General features: G+C 45.3%; 1 protein-coding gene across 1 annotated transcript; it reads left to right on the top strand.

Moving 5' to 3' along the window:
• The first annotated feature begins 955 nt into the window (after window positions 1–955).
• Window positions 956–20,770, top strand: trip11 (thyroid hormone receptor interactor 11). Its single transcript, XM_076299620.1, has 21 exons — window positions 956–1,610; window positions 2,847–2,923; window positions 3,064–3,174; window positions 3,312–3,620; window positions 3,723–3,791; window positions 4,348–4,513; window positions 6,063–6,347; window positions 7,053–7,093; window positions 7,183–7,281; window positions 7,604–7,813; window positions 7,953–10,973; window positions 11,297–11,437; window positions 12,247–12,440; window positions 12,626–12,789; window positions 13,091–13,194; window positions 13,381–13,480; window positions 14,584–14,665; window positions 14,787–14,901; window positions 18,317–18,439; window positions 18,551–18,695; window positions 19,333–20,770. The coding sequence occupies exons 1-21, from the start codon at window positions 1,472–1,474 to the stop codon at window positions 19,551–19,553; spliced, it is 5,916 nt and encodes a 1,971-aa protein (XP_076155735.1). The 5' UTR covers window positions 956–1,471; the 3' UTR covers window positions 19,554–20,770.
• The last annotated feature ends 331 nt before the right edge of the window (window positions 20,771–21,101 follow it).

The raw sequence follows: 21,101 nt of genomic DNA, 5'->3' as shown, positions 1-21,101 counted from the left end.
TATATCCAGAAAACATGCGCTCAATTCACTAAATTGTGTGGTCATTTTACTAAATTGGGCACACGATTTACTATGCACTCATTTTAGTAAATTGTGGTCTCTAGATTGTGCACACATTTTACAAAATTGTTAATTGTTAAAACAATTTACTAAATCGTGCACATGATTTACTAAATAATGTGCTCATTTTACTAATTTGTGCTTCAATTTAATTTTTTGTAAAATGAGCGCACAATTTAGGCTACTAAATTGTGCACAAAATATAGTAAAATGTCCACGATTACTAAATTGAACGCACAATCTATTAAATGAGACCACAATTTAGAAAGGTAAGCGCACTAGTAAAATGAGCACAAAATCTAATAAAATGAGAACAATTTAGTAATATGAGTGCACAATTTACTAAAATGAGCACACATTTTCTCAAAATACAGAAATATCTTGCAATGACACCTCCGGGCTCCGTATTGACTGTGTTTGGTCATTAACATTAGTTGCTGAGATGAGGAAAAAAAAACATATGGAGTGAGATGAGTTGGGGTCAGTGAAGTTATATGGACATTGACACCCTATATTGGAATGAGATAATATCACCATTCACCATACATACAAAATTATGGATCTAGGTCTAGAAATGTGCAGGCAAATGTTATTGCCAGCATGTTAAACTATAACCTCTTAGATTTTAGTTAACAATGTGATAGCCCAAGAAAAGGCATTTTAAAACCAGGTGTAAATTATCTCTGTCATCTTTAGACAGTAGGCTGCAGCCCTATGACTGTTAAAAATGTAGAGAGACGCTTGATACAACCACAGTTTCCTGTCTTACAGGATCTGAACGGTCATGCATACTGGCAGAGCCCTTCTCCTTATTAGACATTCTCTGATACTGGGTAATGTAATGTTGGTCCACCACGTTCCCATCATTCCATGTTTCATTCCACGTACACTCTGACGTACACGTCGCAGCTGTGATGGCTGCAGTCGAGGTGGCAGTTATCGACGTGCAAACCAACCTAAATAAAGTTTAATTGTCTTGTGGAGGGAACATCGCAATGCCACAGGACCAAACGGTATATTCAGGACTAATCGAATTTATTCTACTGAGTCAGCTGTGTGGGCTTTCTTTGAATTTTACAACGAATGTGCTAAGGTACAACTGGAACCGTCCACGGAGCAAAATACTTAGCTAGCGATTGCTAGCAAGCCAAGTTACCACCGGTGCCCCTAAAGCTTTCTCGATGTGGAGACCAAGCCCAAAATATCTGACCTGAGACTGATCTGGAGCTGAATTGGCAGTGTCCCTTGAGATATGTACAGATGAAAATAGGCTGTTTCTGCTGTGCCAAGGACGTCAAAACCCCTAGGACGGGACCAGTGTGCACTTAGCTTTAAGTAGCAAGCTAAATTAGCTAACGTTACCCCTAGTTAGCAAACCTGCCCACCCTGTCATTGTTTTGACTGAGTGGCCATGTCTTCCTGGCTTGGTGGATTAGGCTCGGGGCTTGGCCAGTCACTCGGCCAGGTCGGAGGGAGTCTTTCATCATTTACGGGACAAATATCAAATTTTACCAAAGACATACTTCTAGAAGGGGCGGAGGAAGTTGGAGGTGAGTATGCCTAAATTGGAGTTAAATTGAGCTAACGTTAGCAGGTTAGAGAACGCTGTAGGTCAGAAGTCAGCTAACGTTTCCTCTATCCAACGTTACCATATGGAATATTAAATCTTACGTTGCAGCGCACAGGGAACTCCCCTGGAAAATAATTGTATTAATACAGTTGTTAGTTGCGCTTGATTAACATAATTTAAACGCTGTCGAGACATTATCTGAACTAAGTCAGGGAAAGTGTGATATATGATAACGTTAACGATTTGTGGTTTCTCTGGTTAGACTACATCTTTAGTTTCAGACATGTCTAAGCCTACATGGGCTAGCCAAATAGCAGTGAAACATGTACATGAAGCTGCTCCGTATTGTATCGATTGACTTTGTGTAAACATGTCGGCTCTTTCGCTGTCAAAAGTAAAACACACCTTACGACCGACAGCACGGACAGAGAACTTTGATCATCTCATTCCAGCACTGCATGTAGACATCTCCGATAATAACAACGCATGCGTCACCTGCCAAAGACGAGACACATGAATAAAAAAAAAAAAAGCTCACTAGTGGTGCCTGTATAGTGGATAGGGTCCCACCACGCTGTGTTTGTGTTGAGTGACTGACCCTTTTTACCTGTTGATATAAGCTTACAGATAACTCTTGACACTCATGATTCTCAGTCTGGAGAAATGGCAAATCTGTAGGCCACATATTTAGTACTCAAATGTAGCTTGGAAACTACAATAATCTGAGAGTGCTATGAGAGACCATTGTTTTTTTTGTTTTTTTAAAGGCCATTGGACAGTCATGTGCAGCCAGTAGCAGTTGAGTAGTGTCACATGCACTGCTATCTCTCCAAAGCTGATAAAGCCCCTAACTTGATTTTAGACTGTCAGATTCCTCTGGCATGCCACGGTTTAAAGGAACAGTCACATCCTTGATGTATGCATGATGTAAATAAGATGAAAATTTGGACTATTTTGTGCCATGTGAATCTGCTCATACCTCCTTCCTTGGCCTTATGCTCTAAATAAACATTATATTCAAAAGTTGAAAGGAGAAGATACTTAAGCTGTATTTTTAAATCAGTTTAACAGACAATTTTCTTCACTATCCTTCATGCTGCTTAGATATGCACATTGCACAGTCTGCTATGCTGTAATTAGAAGGTAGGGTCATTTCAGGGATAATGCCTTAACATGATGTTATAGTACTTAGCATTATTATTTTTTTCACTGACAGATGCTGCCACAGAGTTGCAGGTGTCTAAGTCTAGGCTGGAGGAACTGGAAACTGCCTTCACTGCACAGAAGTCTGAGGTATGCTAAGGGAGTTTTGCTCATTCATGCTTTACTTCATTGAATATGAATAGCTGGTTATTGACTGTTGTTGTAAATTGTTAGGATGCCTCTCTGATGTGTGTACTTGCTCATCACATGTGTGTTGTGTCCCACCACAGTATGACCGTCTTCGAAAGAGCCATGCAGAACTGGAGGAGAAGTTTGAAGCGTCTGAGCTACAGAACAAACAGTTGTCTTCAGAATATAGACACCGTCTGCAACAGAAAGAGGTATCCTGTCCCTATACAGAGCTCAGCAAAAATAAATAGCTGTGAAGACCTGTTAATCATGTTTGTTCGGCTTGTATGAAACAGTATAATATGACACAGTATAATATGGTCCTGTGTGTGTGTGTGTTTGTGATCAGGTGGAAATCAGCCACCTCAAAGCTCGGCAGAGTGCCCTGCAGGAAGAGGTGCAGAAGCTGGAGAGCTCAGCCCAGCATGCCTCCTCCTCCCTTTCCTCGGCGCCCGCCATGCTTCCCGTGACCACCTCAGCCACCACCACCACCACCTCCTCCTCCTTCCTGCCCCACCACGGCGGCGCACACCAGGGCTTCCATGGCGACGAGATGGACCTGAGCGACGTGCTATGGTCGCAGCAGGAGATCAACCGCCTGTCCAACGAGGTCCAGCGGCTGGAGTCAGAGACGTCCCACTGGAGACGTTTGGCTCAGGTAGAGAGCGCCTACATTCCTCCACCTCCCTTAGTCGTAGTTCATATTCATCACTTTATATAGAAATTAATGATGACAATATCACTCATGTTTTTAATTCAGGCCTCCAAAGCATCAGGAGGAGACAGTGGGGACCAGGATGAAATGTTGAAGCTGCAGAGAACTATTAAGGTATAAGAATCCTAAGCACAGGGCACTAGGCAATTAGAGAGAGTAGTTACTATGTAAGGTTGTTAGGCCACCTTATTCACCTGCTGCTTTACTCTTCAATTCAGACTCATTCACAGTCTCATTAGGTTTGTTCACATTTGGCTGTATATGGTTGATGGGTGTATTATATGGAAAGAGCATGAAAATATCTGACAATTTATAGTTTGGTCAGATATACTGTATGTTCGCATGCATAGATTCAGTCCAACCCACCAGGCTTTGAATATATTTTTGTAGGATATTGTTGGATATGAACCAACCTATGAAAACCAAGCACAATATTGTGGCATTTAAACTTGACAGTTGATGCATTCTGGTATGATATGCTGCATTGAAAGTGTAACTGATCTGATTAACTATTAGATTTTCTTTACTCTGGTCTGTGCTCTATAAAGCACGTTGAGACATTGTCAGATACTTGGTATATTAATCAAATTTAAGTGGATTGAAATTGAAAACACACACAAGCACACATGCGTGCTTTTTCTCATTCTTTCTTCTCCACTTATTTCCCCAGGAGTTGAGGGAGACTATGGGCTATGAGATGGACCAGCACCAGCATGAGCTGACCGCGCTGCAGGATGTCCAGCGGCAGAAGCTGACCGAGGTCACACGCAGACACCGGCAGGAGCTGGCCGAGTACGAGGAGCGCATCGAGGAGCTGGAGGAGCAGCTGCAGAGTGGTGAGGGATTGGGTCCTGGGGATTGGGTCACAGTGCCAAAGCCATGCGGTCATGGTGAAAGCATGAACAAGGCCAATTTCATTGATTTCACCCGCAGTAAACAGAGCTGATTTCTCTGAAGCCATCTCTGGCTACCCTGCCTGGGCTTTTCACTAATTGCATATTTTCTCATACCTCCTGTTCGTCTGGACAAGGAGGTGGGACGGGTCTGTTCATTTCCAACAAATAGAAATGTACTTCGCTGCTACCCTCGGCCAAAAATGATTCCTTTGCATACTATGGCATCATGGTGACCGCTCCGGTACAATCTATGTGGTTGTCCTTTACCGTCCACCAGAACAACTGCCCCACCCCCCATTGTTGTCACATGCAACATCTTGACAACATTCACGCCTAACAACAACCAGTAATTTGGACAACTTCATACAGCCCTAGAAAGGCTAGAGTTACCTTCAGTTTTGTTCTAGTTTACCATTGTGTATGGCTTTAAACAGCGTGTGAGCTTTAACATCAGTTAGCATTCATTCAGTATCCGGCTGTAATAACGTGTTGGCAAGCACACCAACTTTGCCTACCTTGTTCTTGCCCATCTGAAATAACTCCTCTAGCTTTGCTGCCTTCATCCTTTCTGTTTTTGTTGTTTACAAAAAACGTGTTATATCCATGATGGCCTTAAAGTCTTGAGTTGATGAATTACCGTAGCTTAACATTGTGTGCTGTTAACCAGCAACCATAGTAAACAGTAAAAGAAAGCAACAAGCCTAGCCTACAACTTCTGTTGCTGCATTTGTGCGTTGTTATTCTCTTTCCTACTCAAACAAAAGGTGTGCGCGCATATAGTTCTGCAATCTGCATTAAATTGATTTCTAACGTGTTTACTATACAGAAACAGTACAGAACAGTAAATGTCAGTACTGTCATGCAGTTCATGGGATACTGTGCAGAGTTGGGGATTTATGGTATGCCAACTTTGTGTGAAAACAAACAGGGGAAATTCTTTCTCATTGTTGAGTATCCTGATGGTACGCACAGTGAGTACGGCCATACACCTGCAGGCGCGCCTGGTTTGATACCCTGCTCTCTTCCGTCCCGGAGCATGACTGTCCCATGCTTGTCTTTGGTGATATGAATATCCACTTAGACAATCCTAACTCTGTGGACTTGTTGTCCCTGATGCAGTCATTTGAGCCACAATGAGTTTTTCCTCCTTCCCTGTATACATGTATGCAGTCTGCAGTAGATTTTATGAGATTTTCAGCCATGTAAACATGACCTGGATGAAATAAATTGTAGAATTCCAACAATTCTTGAGGACAGCACAGGCACAAGAAGGCACATCAGGCTGTTGGGAATGCAGTTGATGTGATTCTGATTAGATAGATTTGCCCCAGCTGTTCAAAACAAAACATTTCCAATGCACGCATTGTGCTCAAAACATAGCAGCAGGCATTGTCCCTGACTAACTGACTTTAGTTGACACCAGCTTAGACACTGCTTCTGCATGTTGAGTCCACTCCTTACATCCATCATCATCCATCTCCTATCCCAGGTGGCAACCTCAGCCCAGCGTCCCCGAACCCTCCAGGACTCGAGCGCCAGGACGAGAGGGTGCGTGAGCTGACAGCCAGCCTGGAGGAGGCCTCTCGGCAGCACGCCGCTCTGGAGCAGGAGAAAGAGGAGGCGCGGGCGGAGAACGCCGAGCTGATGAGCAACTACAGCCGCCTGCAGAGCTCCGTGAGCGAGCTGCAGGCCCGTGTGCAGGAGCAGGAGGGCAAGGCCATGCTCAAGTCCCAGCAGGACGCAGAGATCCAGGTGCTAAAGAAGGCACTCAACGGTAAAAATACCAAAACAAACAAAAACTGTTTCAGTTCATCAGTGCTGTTATTAGTTTGGCATACATTATCTTCATTTATTATACGGCTCTTCACAATGCTAGTAGAACGCTCCATTGACTTGAATGGGATTTCCCAACGTTCTACGGTAAAGTAAATTCATGTAATTACTGCTGCAAACATATAATTACCGCTGTCAATGGCAACGGGTTTTGTGCTTCTGATACGTCTTTCATATGACTACGCAAGGACTGGAACTTCATTCAAACATGAAAGCAGACGGTTGATCAGCTGTGTTCTAAAGAATGTTTGATTCAAGTTCAGCAGCGTGTGTTGTTGCGAACTATTTGTTTTTCAAATGCCACAATGAACGGTAACAAATAGGCTAGGCTATGTAGGCTAAAGTCATATCGTAGGGAGTTTATTTCGTTTTGGCAAGTAGCCGTATAATAAGCGGGATAATGTATAGAACGCCGGTCATTATGGGAAAATAAGTCCCTTCAGGGCGAAACAAGACCCCTCCGCTGCGAGTCGGGGTCCGGTTCGCCCTGTCGGGACTTATTTTCCCAATAATGACCGGCATTCTATACGTTATCCCTTACTTAAACACCGTGGACAGCAGAGCTTCAACCTGCTTTTGAAATAGGTTACAGTCATGCTAGAAATGTGATCAATATCAGTAATCTCTTTTCTGTCTCATGTTTTAGGGGCAGAGAAAGAGATAACGAGGTTAAAAGGCCTCATTGAGGTTTGTATCTTTTTTGCTTGTTTTTATTCACAACATCTGCTATCGCAATTTCTACTGTGCTGTCAGCATTTTACTTTACTTTAATTCAGAGTGAGCCCAAGGATGAGGTTGAACATGCGGACATCTTGGAGCTCAACACAATAATTGGGACACTAAAAACTGAGAAGGAGCAACTGGAAAAAGAAATGGTGGGTGCTAATCTCAGCTATATGTGTGTATGGAGATGTGGCCTCACTTTGTCTAAGCCATCCAACATCTGACAAGAATTGTGACAATAAAATAAAAGACGTTTGTGTAGCTGTAGACACACTGTTTGAGAGACTATACACTGTTCATAAGGTAACCACCCCCAGGAGATTGTTCATTTGTCCATTTTTACTTATTTTTTTGTCCAATTATCCTGCTCATTATATTTTATTGTTTTTAATTTTATTTTATGTTCATTTTATTGCCCCTTCGAGATCAATGTAAACTGACTGACTTGCTATTTTCCTGTTTCCATAACTGCAGCATGCCTTAGCAGCGAGACTGCAGATTGCAGAGGAGAGTGCAGCGGCAGCTGTGGTCGGAGAGTCCGGGGGTGTGGAGCAGGGGGAGGTGGCAGAGCTGAGGGCCCAGCTAGAGAAGAAGGAGCAGGCTTTGACTCAAGCTCAACTAGATCAGGACACACTCACTGCAGAGCTGGAGGAACTAGATAGGCAGAACCAAGAGGCCACACAGGTCTGTCATGTCACTGACAGTAACATTTACATATTTTAATTAGCGCTTCAATGTTTTGATTAATGGTATAAAAAATACGATTTTCATTGCAAAGTATGTTGCAAATATGAAATGCCTCTCTACTCTTTTGTCCCTACAGCATTTGATTGCTCTAAAGGATCAGCTCTCTCGCCAAAGAACAGACGCCGATGATGAAATGACTCATCTGCAGTCAGAGCTCAGTGCTGCCCATGACCAGAAGGGGGCGCTGCAGCAAGAACTTGAGGCCATGAAGGAGAAACTCAGCCAAAGTGCTTTTACCTTGAATGACTTACACATGGGCAAACAACAGCTGGAGGCTACAGTGAAGGAGTTGAGAGACAAACTGAGCAAGTCACATGAGCAGGCCAAAGAGATTCGACACGAGGCCTCCGAGCTGAGGGCAGCACTGCAGGAACGAGAGAGCGAGCTGGAATCGGTCCGGCACAAGCTGGGAGACGCTGGGGAGAAAGAGAATGAAAAGGAAGGACACAGAAAGGAGCTGGAAGACAAGGAGAGAGAGCTGGAGGAGGTCAGGACGGAGCTGGCAGAGATGAGAAACTCCCACGAGAAGGTGAAATCTGATGACTATGAGATGAAGATAGAGAATCGCCGGCTGAAGGAAGAGGGCACCCAGATGCTGGCTAGAGTGGAGGATCTCAGTAAGCAGGTGCGGGACGGCCAGGCTGCCCTCAGCAGGGCCGTGCTGGAGAAGGACACTCGCATCGAGGCCCTGAAACTGGAGAAGAGCCAGCTGGAGGGCGAGCTGTCCCAAGCCGAGAAGCGCATCTCAGACCAGACCAAGCAATACCAGCAAACCATTGAGGAACTGAGCCGAGCCCGGTCCATGGATGCCACTGCCCTGCAGACCGAGCACGAACGAACAGTCAAACTCAACCAGGACAAGGACCTGGAGATTGGTCAGCTGAGGAGGGACATGGAGCAGCTGACAGCCGACCACAAGGACACGAACGAGATGCTCTCCATCACCGTGGCTGGGCAGAAGCAGCTGACCGAGCTCCTGCAAGAGAAGGATGCCTTTGCAGAGACACTCAAAGTGAAGGCAGCAGAGACACAGAGGGAGATGGACGAAACCGTGGCCAGAGTGAACCAGGAGAGCGAGTCCTTGAGACGTTCGGTGGAGGACAAGGACAAGCAGCTAGGTGCCATGAAGGAAGAGAACAGCCACTTGAAGGAGGAGATTGACAGGCTGAGGGACCAGCAGAGCCGTCCACAGCCCATGTCCGAGCCCCGGACACTGGACATCATCACGGAGCTAGAGACGGAGGTCACCCAGCTGAAAGCTGCTCGGGATCGCGTGGATGAGGAAGCCCAGTCCCTGAGGGCAGCAGCGGAGGAGCAGCGCAGCACTCTCGTCCAGTCCCAGAGTGAGCTGGAGCAGGCCCGGTCACGGCACGAGCAGAGCACCCTCAACTACGAGCGGCTCATCACGTCTAAGGACGAGGAGATCGCTCGGCTCCGGGAGGCAGCGGAGACGCAGCTCCAATCCCCGCCGAGCCGGGAGATCCTGCAGGAGGACGACAAGACCCAGTCGGACGGCAGGGAGAACGGCAACGAGAAGCACGACTTCTCGAAGGTGGAGATCGAGAAATTGGTGAAGGGCATCAAAGAGAAGGAGAACGAGATTAGCCAGCTGAATGAGAAGAACCTTTCCCTGACCAAACAGCTGGACCAGCTGGTGGTGTCCCGTGACGAGGTGGGGAAGCTGTCTCAGATGGTGCGGCAGAAGGACCTGGAGATCCAGGCTCTCCACGCTCGGGTGTCCATGAGCGGCGTAGGGGGCCACAACCAGGACGTGCTCTTCCTCCAGCAGCAGCTGCAGGCCTACGCTGTGGAGCGGGAGCAGGTGCTCGCCGTGCTCAACGAGAAGACCCGGGAGAACAGCCAGCTGCGCTCCGACTACCACCACCTCATGGACGTGGTGGCCGGAAAGGAGGCGGCTCTCCTGAAGCTCCAGCAGGAGAACCATCGGCTCTCCGCCTCCAGCGATCCCTCGGGGAGCCAGGAGATGTTCCGCGAGACCATCCAGAACCTGTCGCGCATCATCCGCGAGAAGGATATCGAGATCGACGCGTTGACACAGAAGTGCCAGACATTGGTGACTGTCCTGCAGGCGTCGACGGCCGCGGACTCGGGGGGCGGCGGGTCGGGTGGCGGCGGTGTGAGCAGCAACCAGTTCGAGGAACTGCTACAGGAGCGAGATACTCTGAAGCAGCAGGTGAAGAAGATGGAGGAGTGGAAGATGCAGGTGATCACCACCGTGAAGAACATGCAGCACGAGTCGGCGCAGCTGCACGAGGAGCTGCTCAAGCTGCAGGGCCAGGTGACCGCCGACAGTGCCTGCAGCTCCCGCCTGTCCGGCGACTATGCCCGACTCATCCAGAGCTACGAGCAGAAGGAGAGAAGGCTGGGCTCTCTCAGCCAGCAGCTGGTCCATGTGCAGCAGAGCATTAGTCAGCTCAGCAGTACCAAAGATGTCTTAATGGGGAAACTCGATAGTGTAGCGCAGAGCCCCGAAACGATGGTTATGGCCCCACCGCAGATGGCTGCCCCTGCAGTTGCAGTAGAGTCCTCCAGCCACCAGGGGGCAGCAGTGACAGACGAGGCGCTGAGAAAGGAACTGGAATCCCTGCGTCGGCAGCTGGCCGAGCACGATGTCACCGTCCGGACACTGCAGGAGAACAATGGGCGGCTGTCGGACGCCGCCGCTGCCTCTGAAGGCGAACAGCGGGGGAAAGCCGAGGAGATGCGGCAGCTCCATGGGCGGCTGGAGTCGGTGCAGCGCTCGCTCCGGGAGAAGGACCTGCTGATCCAGTCGAAGGGCGAGCAGCTGAACCAGACGACGGAGAGCCTGCGGAACCGCGAGAGTGACAACGAGCTGCTGCGGCAGGCTGTCACCAACCTGAAGGAGCGGGCGCTCATCCTGGAGCTAGACGCCCGCAAGCTCCGCGAGGAGAACGAGAAGGTGGCAGCGCGCTCGCGTGAGAAAGAGTCCGAGTTCCGCGCGCTCCAGGAGACCAACATGCAGGTGTCGATGCTGCTGCGCGAAAAGGAGTTCCAGTGTAATTCGGCCATCGAGAAGGCAGCTGCTATGGAGAAGATGCTCAAGGACAGAGAGCAGGTCAGTCATTATATGGCTCGATTAACATTTAATCTCAGGTTCAGCACTTTTGGTAAACAACACTTGAGTTACCTCAAACGACTCATGAAGGACAGTGTCATTGGTATGTCTCCAGTGGGAGTTTTCAACAGTTTCTTGTTTTCCTAAATTATAAATTCCACATTCCCAGACAGCTTAGAGATCTCTGAAAAAAACAGAGGGGTGCTGCCAGACCGTCAAGGTTCAGGTGCTGAAGGAAAATATTTCAAGCACCAGGGGTTTCATATTTCTTTGAATAGTCATGCAAGTGTTTGTATTCAGATGTGCTTGATATCATCCAACAGGGCAAGTCCGGTGAATTGAACCAGTTGCTGAACGAGGTGAGGTCCATGCAGGAGAAGGCCGTCATGTTTCAGCAGGAGAGGGACCAAGTGATGCTGGCGCTCAAACAGAAGCAGATGGAGACCACAGCTGTCCACAGCGAGGTGGGAATGACAACACCATCACTGATCTGGCTAAATACTGATTTTGTGATGCAGTTTCGTCACTAGCTAGGGGGTTAGGAGACCACTGGTCTTTCTGTCTGCGTAGATGGAATGTACAGTAGGGCAATTCCATGGAAAATTACATTTTTGGTAACATCCATAATGCCAGTAAAATGTGATGGTATGGTATGATGTGAATGATTACATGAAATTTGAGCTTTTGCTATTTTTGGCTGAAGAATGTAAATGAGAAAAAATGCACAAAAAATGAATGCTATCATTCACATCATACAAATGCCAAGACATTCCACTGGCGTTTTGGATGTGACAAAAAGTCAATTTTCCGTGGAATTGCCCAGTAACATTTTCCTTAACGTCAGTATCCATAGAGCATTATAAACACATTCATTTAGGGTTAGAAAGTATTAATGGCACCTCATATTGGCTTTAATACTGTAGGTGTATAGGTACTATTCTATCTGTTTATACATGAATGCCCTCATAATGATGTTATAGCATAATCCCTTACAGCTTGAAGTATCATAATACATAATGCAGTATAATAAAACATATTGTGCCTTCTCTTACCATGATATGATGACATTTCTGAGGGCAAAAAAGCTTATAATTGTATTATTATTCTTTAAGGTGTAATTGCTTATACAGTGAAATAATGCTTCAAGAGTGCAGTCATGACCATCTAGTTATATAGACCTGTATATCTGAGTCTCTCATAATCACACACACCATTAGCACCACGCATGTGCGCCGCTGTGTTTCATGCATGCGTGTGCTGCGTGTCACTGCAGATGCAGCACCTGCGGGACAAGGAGCAGCGGCAGCAGCAGGAACTGGAGCGCCTGCGCAACCACCTGCTGGAGATGGAGGAGTCGTACACGCGGGAGGTGGTGGCGGCCGAGGACCGCGAGGCGGAGCTGAGGCGGAGGGTCACGCTGCTAGATGAGAGGCTGGCGTCCTCCTCCAGTGCAGTGGAAAACGCCAGGTGAGATGACTTAAAGGTGATATTATAAGTTCATGATGTTAGTAGTTAAGCTACACCTTTTAATAGCTTTCTAAGTAGGAAATGAGTTTCTGGGGTTGAACAAATGGGCAGAGGTAGTGGTTTGTCCTGCGTTGTCTCCACACTCTAGCTCACCCTGTTGTCTTGGTGCTTGTGCACTGGTGCAGTCAGCAGGCCAGTCTGCAGGTGGAGTCGCTGCAGGAGCAGCTGAACGGGGTGATCAAGCAGAGAGACGAGGCTCTGCTGCAGCTGCGAGCGGCCCAGGAGCAGGTCAACCAGTACGCCATGTCCCTCGCCAACCTGCAGATGGTGCTAGAGCAGTTCCAGCAAGGCAAGACACGTCGCTTCCTTGTCAAAGCCCTCTTCAAAAATAAGATATTCTATAACAGTGGTCCTTAATATGGATATCGGTAAACATGATGCATGTCTGTTTTTCGTATATTATCTATGATTTGAAGTTTGACCGTTGCAAATTTGCACTAAATTATTAGGATAGTCCTGTGACTGACTTTCATAATGTGTGAAGATGTATATGTTGTCCTGTCATGTTGATGGCCTCCTGTGTTGTTGTTTTCCCTACATCAGCAACAGCCTCAGGAAGTGAAGTAATGCTTAGCCCTCTCTCTTTACAGAGGAGAAGGCCATGTACTCGGCAGAGCTGGACAAGTACAAGAGGGAGAAGGAGGAGTGGAGGAGGAAAGCAGAGAGACTGGCGGATGAAACTGCAGCCCTGAAGGTACATGGACACAGTTCCCTGTGCTCATTACACTCCCACCTGTGCTGGTTGTTGTGATGTTGCATCATTTACTGTTGTGCTGCAGCCTCACTAATGATTGTGATCATGTCCCATGGATTGTGTGTGTGTGTGTGTGTGTGTGTGTGTGTGTGTGTGTGTGTGTGTGTGTGTGTGTGTGTGGTGCAGATGAACCTTGATGAGGCCACGGCAGCGTTGGATTCAGCTTCCAGACTGACCGACCAGTTGGATCTCAAGGAGGAGCAGTTAGAAGATCTGAAAAAACAAGGTTTATTGACCATACCATTCTGAATTTGGATGATATTTAGTCATAACTTCTTAATTGAGTTGGGTATTTTGTAATGACTGTTATACATGTAGTAATCTCATATTTCTACCTTATGTAATTTAGTTTTTGAGCTAAATAGGCATAAATGGTCACCACATGGCTGCATTAATGTTAAGTCACCAGACTTAAACCTTATCTGAGCATAGTGATCCCTTGTCTGAGACCTCTGGCAGAAGAATGCTGAATGCATCTGCTACGTGTGTCTCGGCTCTTGGAGGCGGCGTGGGTGCGTGTGTCTGAAATTCCTCACAGGCCTTCGCTGACAGCACGTATGTTTTATAACCTTTTGCTGGCGAGCCAAACCCAGATCTGCCTTCTCTTCTCCATGGCCGTCAACCCCTGGGCCCTTTCCTCCACCTTCGCAGGCAGGCGCGGTCCGACAGAGCTTATCTGCCCGCCTGGAATAACACAAATAAAATCCATCACTCTTTAGAGCCCGCTGCTGACCCAGCAGGGTTGCCCTTTCCCAGACCAGGCCACTCATATCACACTTCTCAAAATGACATCACAGGACATTCTCAGACGTTCTTACCACGTTCTCCATCCATTGCCCACCAACCCCCCGCAAGCACAGCCCCCCTAGTTTCTCCCCTGTGTGATTGCCGAATTCCTCAGGCACTGCAAGGCAGGCGTTTGAGATTGGGGCTTGTTTGTTCTGCCAAATGGCTGTGTGAAATGGTTAAATAAGGCTATGGTCCGGCTGACAGGGCGCTTTGTCCTGCGCTCCCAGGGCCAGTGCTGACGGGGGCCTTTACTTTGGCATGTCTTCCTGGTCCCTTCCTGCCGCTACGCTCAGACAGAGAATTAATCCCTCAGGTCAGGCTTGTCCCAGACATCTGGAAAGTAGCGGAGGGCAAGAGCGGTGAGATAAGAATGTTTGTGTGTGTGTGTGTGTGTGTGTGTGTGTGTGTGTGTGTGTGTGTGTGTGTGTGTGTGTGTGTGTGTGTGTGTGTGTGTGTGTGTGTGTGTGTGTGTGTGTGTGTGTGTGTGTGTGTGTGTGTGTGTGTGTGTGTGTGTGTGTGTGTGTGTGTGTACTCTTGCAGTGAGCGTGAGGCAAGAGATGCTCGAAGACTCCCAAAACAAGTTAGTGAACTTGCTCAACAGCACCGAGGGCAAAGTGGACAAGTAAGTTGAGCACCGCTTATAATGTTATATGATTAAACACATCGTAAATGAATACGGCATGACAGTAAGTCTCCTGAGAATATGAGCACATGTAGAAGAGGGGTGTTTTTTGTGCCCGCAGGGTACTCATGCGGAACTTGTTCATGGGGTACTTCCACACCCCGAGAAACAAGCGTGCAGAGGTGCTGAGGCTCATGGGTAGTGTTCTTGGAGTGGACCGGGATGAAGTCAACAGCGTAAGCCAAATACGCACGCGCACACACACACACACACACACACACACACCACACACACACACACACACACACAGATAAGTATATAAGACACTGAGGTCTCTGTGCAAAAACAGGATGACACAACCACTACATGTATTGGATTGTGTTCTTCCTGCGTTGATGATGTCTCTGTTCTCTAATTTGTATGTTGCCTTGACCTTTGACGTAGCCCATGAGGTCACTGTCTTTCGTAACATGCTCTTCTGTCCTTCCTCAATCATGTTGACTTGCATGAGCATGAATCAGTGCACTCTGTGATTTCTCAGCTCCCTTGTGGTATTAAACCACCATTAGCTCAGCAAGACCTCACATCAAGGGACTGGAACCTGTCTCTCATGGGTGTTTTACTACAGATACCCAACTACCAGCGGAGTGAAATTATTTCTTGTCTTTGTCAAGGATCTGCTGGTCATTTGTTGTTGTTGAATCCGTGCCAAGACAGATGGTCTCACAATTTGCTCAGCATTATGAAATAGCTTTAAATAACAATTGAATATAAACAAATGTTGACATTAATTACTAAATAATATAATTTGCAGATGCAATTGATCATCATAAATAACATTCGACAGGATGTTAGATGTAGAACAAAACAACAATGAATCTTTCTCTAAGGGGGACATTGTTTCCTCTACTCTTAATACCTAGATATTAGAATAAGATAAGAGTATTATCTATAATTAAACAAGATCAGGGCATTTTTTTATCTAATGGAGACCATTAGAATGGGCTGCAGTGCAAGAGTAATAAGACAGAAATGTGGACCTCTGTTGAGCTAAATTTACTCTGGGTTCTTATCTCTTTGACCTTGGTTATATTCCAGAACAGATGAGAATCAAGCTTTTTCGTGTTCTGGCTAGCCATTTTAAACAATCTTGCAATTTTTAGAATTTAAAAGTTATTCAGGTAGCTTTATGGACACAAATATTCATATAGTGGGTTTGTGGGGACCAAGTCCCCCAAAAGTATTTGGTTTCGAGTGTTCCCCAATCTTCAGTTTTAGCCTGATACATTTTTGGCCGTGTTAACACACATCATAGTAGAAACTTTGATGGGCAACATAATGTACACAGTCCAGTTCATCTTGGCATCATGTTGAAGCGTTCTTGATTAAACGGTGATTTCATTCCTTTCCATGGTCTGTTATATAAGAAATTCCTACTCGAAATGTATATTATTTGATAGGAACTTCCAGTCGTTAGCATAGGCTAACTCACCTCAGACACTAGACTCCCCCACACCAACCATCATAACACAGTCTTGTCGTAAGGAGGGCTGTCTGAGGCCAACCTCAGCTTTGAAAGCATTTCCTTAGCCTCACTGCATTGCCGTTTGAGGCTTGATGGGACAGCTTCCAGCTATTCAGACCGTGTTACCCAACTGCCTTAAAGGAAAACAGATTTGTAGAATGAGGGGCAAAATGTGATTACAACTCCTCAGAAAGCTTTTTCTACACTTTTATTGCTCTTGAGAGTGTTTTCACCCCCCACTGCTTCCAACCCCCACAACCTCCAACCACAAACTCTTCCCTTCACTATTGCAATTTTCCACTCTTAGATGTCTGTTTACAGCACAAGTGCTGTTTTCAAATCCTGACCCAGAAACCTCTACCCCCCTTTGTTTTTTCCTGGTTTTTTATTATTATTATTATTATTTTTATTTTTTTAAAGCGCAGATATTTTCTCCCCACCAAGGAGTTTGAAGTCATCATTTGTTTTGTTTTCCGAAGGATTCTGTTGAATCACTCTGGAGGCGTTTCTTGGATGGCTTGTTTGGGATATCCATGTCCAGTCCTCTCCTTTTTGAGTGAGTGAGTAGGGACAGTGGTCATGAGTGTGCTTACAAACATTTAGCAGAGGGTCACACAGGGACCAAGGTCATGTAAGAGAGGATGATTCCCTCTTCTGCTCCTCATCTTCCTGGAAGTCAGCTGCTTCTCTCTCTTAGCGGAAAATGAGAACCAATTACAGCAAACAGTAAATGGTAATAACTTTTAATCTCGTTCTTGAGAAAACAGCTGGCAGGAACTTCTGCATAGTAAAACCTATGCCATGTTGGAACAACTATCACATGTACAAATTTCCTCCTTACAAGTTGTAATGTATCTTCTTTAGCCACACTGAGGCTAGCAAACCAAAATAAACCTACATACTTTGACATTTTGGTTGACAAATAAATTGCAATTGCAGCACATTAGCAGACATGCTGAGCTCCCCATAGATTTAGCCTCCTTGCTAGCATGTTTCAACATTTCTAAGGTTTGAAGTCAAACAGCCAATCAAATTTACACCCCTCCCTTCAATGCTGCTGAAGCACCATGTTGTTTGACAGTGACTTTGTATGTGTTGGTCTGAGCCATTATGCTTGTTGCCTGTTTACAGAGTCAGTAAAGTGTACATACACTTAAGCATTTAATAGTGAACACTCAGTAGACAGCTAGATGACCGTGAGGAGCAATTCACTGAATCATACAGAAAGTGTTTGGGATTCGAATTATGGACTGCTCAGATTACAGCTGGTTTGATGCATCCTCTACATCAAAATTGCTGCACATTTCAATGCATCATCATGCTAAAGTACAAGTCACATAGGCTACTGAATAATCACTGATACACCCCTACATGAGCTTTTTTATTTTTGTTTTTGGCTTTTGGCTAAAAGAATTCTCACCCTAGTTTCCTGAAGCCTCCTGAGCCCATTCTTAGAGAAATTTCACACATTATTGTGACAACATTCTGTCCATCCTTTGTTGATAAGTATTGCAAAAGTGTCATCTGGTCTTGTATAATGAGGACTTGAGAGAACTGGCATAAGTCTATTCATAGCAACTTTCCAAGATCTAAAAGCGAAAAACAACTGGAATGAATTAAACATTGTACAGTAGTAGCCACTGCTCATCCCAGCCATGTTAAGGCTCAGGTGATTCAGTCAAGGATGCCCTGCTGTATGTGGGCTTGTAGTAAAATAAACGTATTTGTTATTAGGCACCACCTGTCACTAATGCTAATAATATTGGCTTATCGTTCTTTATTTCCTTGTTTGCCTTTTGGATGCAATCTTTAGATGCCTGAAACGGAGAACAATGGCTAGCGCTTAAATTCAGCAATACAGAAGTCTTTAAGGAAGTAAATGTAGAGGAAACGTTTTGTTTGGGTGATTAATGGATTTCTTGCATCTAATAAAAGTGCACATGCCACAGCTAATTCAAGGAGGGCAAAGGTTATTCTAAATGTCCTTCCTTACACACTCAAGCTCATTTTATTTTATTTTATGACTCTGGCCAAAGAATCTTTGAATGTAAATGTAAATGTAAATGTGAATGTTTTTTAGTGTTTCATTCACAGTATGTGCCGTTTGTTTACTGGTCTCCCATTAGATGCTGGAGGACGAGGGGCGACGTGGGGTTAGTGGCTGGATGTCCAGTTGGCTGGGTGGTAGAGCCGTTCAGAGTGTCCCCAACACTCCGCAGAGGCCAACTCAGGCTCAGGGCCTCAACTCGGTAAGCCCACTCCAATGAAACCAATACTTGGAAGTCTGCGTTTTTAGAAAAAAGGAAGGAAGGGAAATTGTCATTTTTCAAACTAAGTGTGTGTGTTTCTGGGTCCCACAGTCTTTCTCTGAGATGTTTGTGAAGTTCCTGGAAATAGAGTCCACTCCCACACTTCCAGCACCGAAGCTGCCTGTCTACGACATCAAACCCCTGGGTGCGCCTCCACCAGGTCGCATGTCCTCCAACACGCCAGCAGCAGCCTCAGGTAATGAACCAGCCAGACCTCCCATCCCAGAAGCCTATAGAGACGTAGAATTCAGTCGTACACACAAAGTGATGAGACTCTACCACAAACGCACTACATTTCAATATGCCTTTTTCAGACATTTTTGACTGGAAATACCCAGTAAAGACAGGCCTGCCAGATTTTTTTTACATTGTCAGAGAGGTTTGTGGAATGGTTGGAGGATAAGAAGGATGGGCTTTCATGTTAAATCACATGATGAAAACGGCTTCATAAAGATACCACACTTGGATACGTTTTAACAAGAGTTCATGTGGAAAGCAGAAAGTTGTTTAGGCTATGTTCTCCAAAGGGTGTTATGGGTCATATCATTGAAGGTATGACTGTATGCAAGGATTTTAGTTTAAAACATGCAACGATTAAGTATAAATGGAAACAGTGTCATGAAATAAATAAGTCTTGATGTAAACATTACGTCGTAATATCAAAAACACCTATGCACTATGTTACCTAGATAGCTACAAAAGTTAGCACTGTAACCAGCTGGAATTGCTCTGACTAAAGCTCTTGTCTTTATTAATGGGTCTACATATAATCAAGTACATGGAATTAAGTTAATTTTATCCTATAGAAACTTGATTAATCCACCCTTCCACAGGTGGGGCAGGAGGACCCAGCAAGCGAGCTTCAGAGTCCAACCCCTTCTTGGCTCCTCGTTCAGCTGCAGTGCCCTTGCTCAACACCGGAGGTACTAGTGGAGCAGGTAGTGGACACCTGCTGATGAAGCCCATCTCTGAATCACTTCCTACCTTCACGCCCGTGCCCGTCTCGGCCGAGGCCAGTGGGGGGGCGGTGCTCAAAGACCTACTCAAGCAATGAGTGGTGCCTGACTGTGCCCGTTAAAGCACTTTAGCCAATCACAACCCTCAAGACACTATGCAGCCTGTGCAGCGTGGATAGCAATGCCAGGACAAGTGGTTATAGCACTAATCTACAGATGCAGACATCACAGCCCTCGGGGCTGGTCCTATTTGTGGTTCATCCAGACTGCTCTCTTCCTTTTTGTTGGAAGGCAACAGTTAGACTTTTTTGCAGTAGGTGCCAAACCAGTTGGTATCTGGTTTTGAGACTGCGCTTTCTAGTGGTTTAAGAATGCGCTTTCCAGTGGTTTGAGACTGCGCTTTCCAGTGGTTTGAGACTGCGCTTTCCAGTGTTTTAAAAAAACGTCTGGGCTTGAGAAGCATCCAAACACTGCAGGGCATAATCAAGAGGATTTTTTCATTATTTGGTTATTTTAATCGTGCAATTTATCTGGTGTGGGATCCCCCTGATGTTTTCTGGCAAAACCACATAAAGATTTACATGGCTGACTGCTTCAGTAAAAACCATAAAGATTTATTTCTGTCCTTTATTTTCTTCCCTTTTCTCTGGGCAGATATGACAAAGTGTTACAGTAACAATAGCCATCCTAGAGGGCTAAGGTATTGTGGCTGGGGCTGGTCGGCCTCTCTTATGTATTTGCAACCTGATATAAATATGTTGTTAAACCTGTAAATGATGGATATTTTTCATTCTCCCGCACTGTGGAAAGTGCGCAAATCATACTTTTTCATCTAATTAAATGAACCTTTGGGTTTGTGAAGATTAAAACATGTACTTTTACAAAGTCTGCTAGCTGCACAAGACGACTAAATATGTTTACAGGATGAAGGTTAGACTTCTTTGTTTAATAAATAATAATAAAGAAGAACTTCGCTGGACATTTTTCTGTGTATTGGCAACATGATATTGGGAGTTGGAAAGCTGTATAGCTGTTCTACTGCCTCCCTAAAACTCTGAGCTTCTGTAAGGGAATATTGTTACAAAACACAGACTCCACAATGCCTTTATGGTTGAAATTATTTGTACTATATTCATGATTTGGGCAATATAATTTATAGTTTGGGGTGAGAAGTTTTCGCTCAAGTTGTCTGCATAGTAGCCTTATTTAATTGATGAGGTTTCACCAAGATTGAGAAGTTCTCAGACAGATATGATGAAAAGCTGATCAGTTAAAAATGTTTATTCTGGCAAAATAAAAACATCTCTTCCATAAATACTGTTGTACATCATTTTCACATCTGTGTTCTTGTTTTGCACGTTTTATCCACAGCCTTTTTATCCACTAAGTACAAACGTTAAAATAGAAATATACTTTTGAAGTTTAATTATTTAATGAATGAATGAACTTTCAATAATATCCATCAAATGCTAATGCCTGAACTTTCAATCAGTTGGTCCTTCTTTTTTATGCCCATGAGGACACAGAGACCAATGAGTTTCATTTGACCCTTTGTATTCTTCTCAGGTTCCCAAAGAGTTTTTGTGCATAGGGAGAGTATCTCAGTATACTGAAATGATTACACAGAAAATAAAAATAGGCCATCT

This window comes from Alosa pseudoharengus, unplaced genomic scaffold (assembly GCF_046254945.1).
Source record: "Alosa pseudoharengus isolate Yale_2024_CS ecotype anadromous, Long Island Sound unplaced genomic scaffold, YU_APseudo_1.1 YU_APseudo_1.1_scf_22, whole genome shotgun sequence".
NCBI lineage: Eukaryota > Metazoa > Chordata > Actinopteri > Clupeiformes > Clupeidae > Alosa > Alosa pseudoharengus.
This window is presented reverse-complemented; position numbering and strand designations above follow the sequence as displayed.

Coding starts and splice junctions, on each gene's coding strand:
- trip11 (XM_076299620.1), top strand. CDS start 1,472: ATGTCTTCCTGGCTTGGTGGATTAGGCTCGGGGCTTGGCCAGTCACTC. Junction 2,924..3,063: donor TCACTGCACAGAAGTCTGAG/GTATGCTAAGGG, acceptor GTCCCACCACAG/TATGACCGTCTTCGAAAGAG. Junction 7,814..7,952: donor AGAACCAAGAGGCCACACAG/GTCTGTCATGTC, acceptor TTGTCCCTACAG/CATTTGATTGCTCTAAAGGA.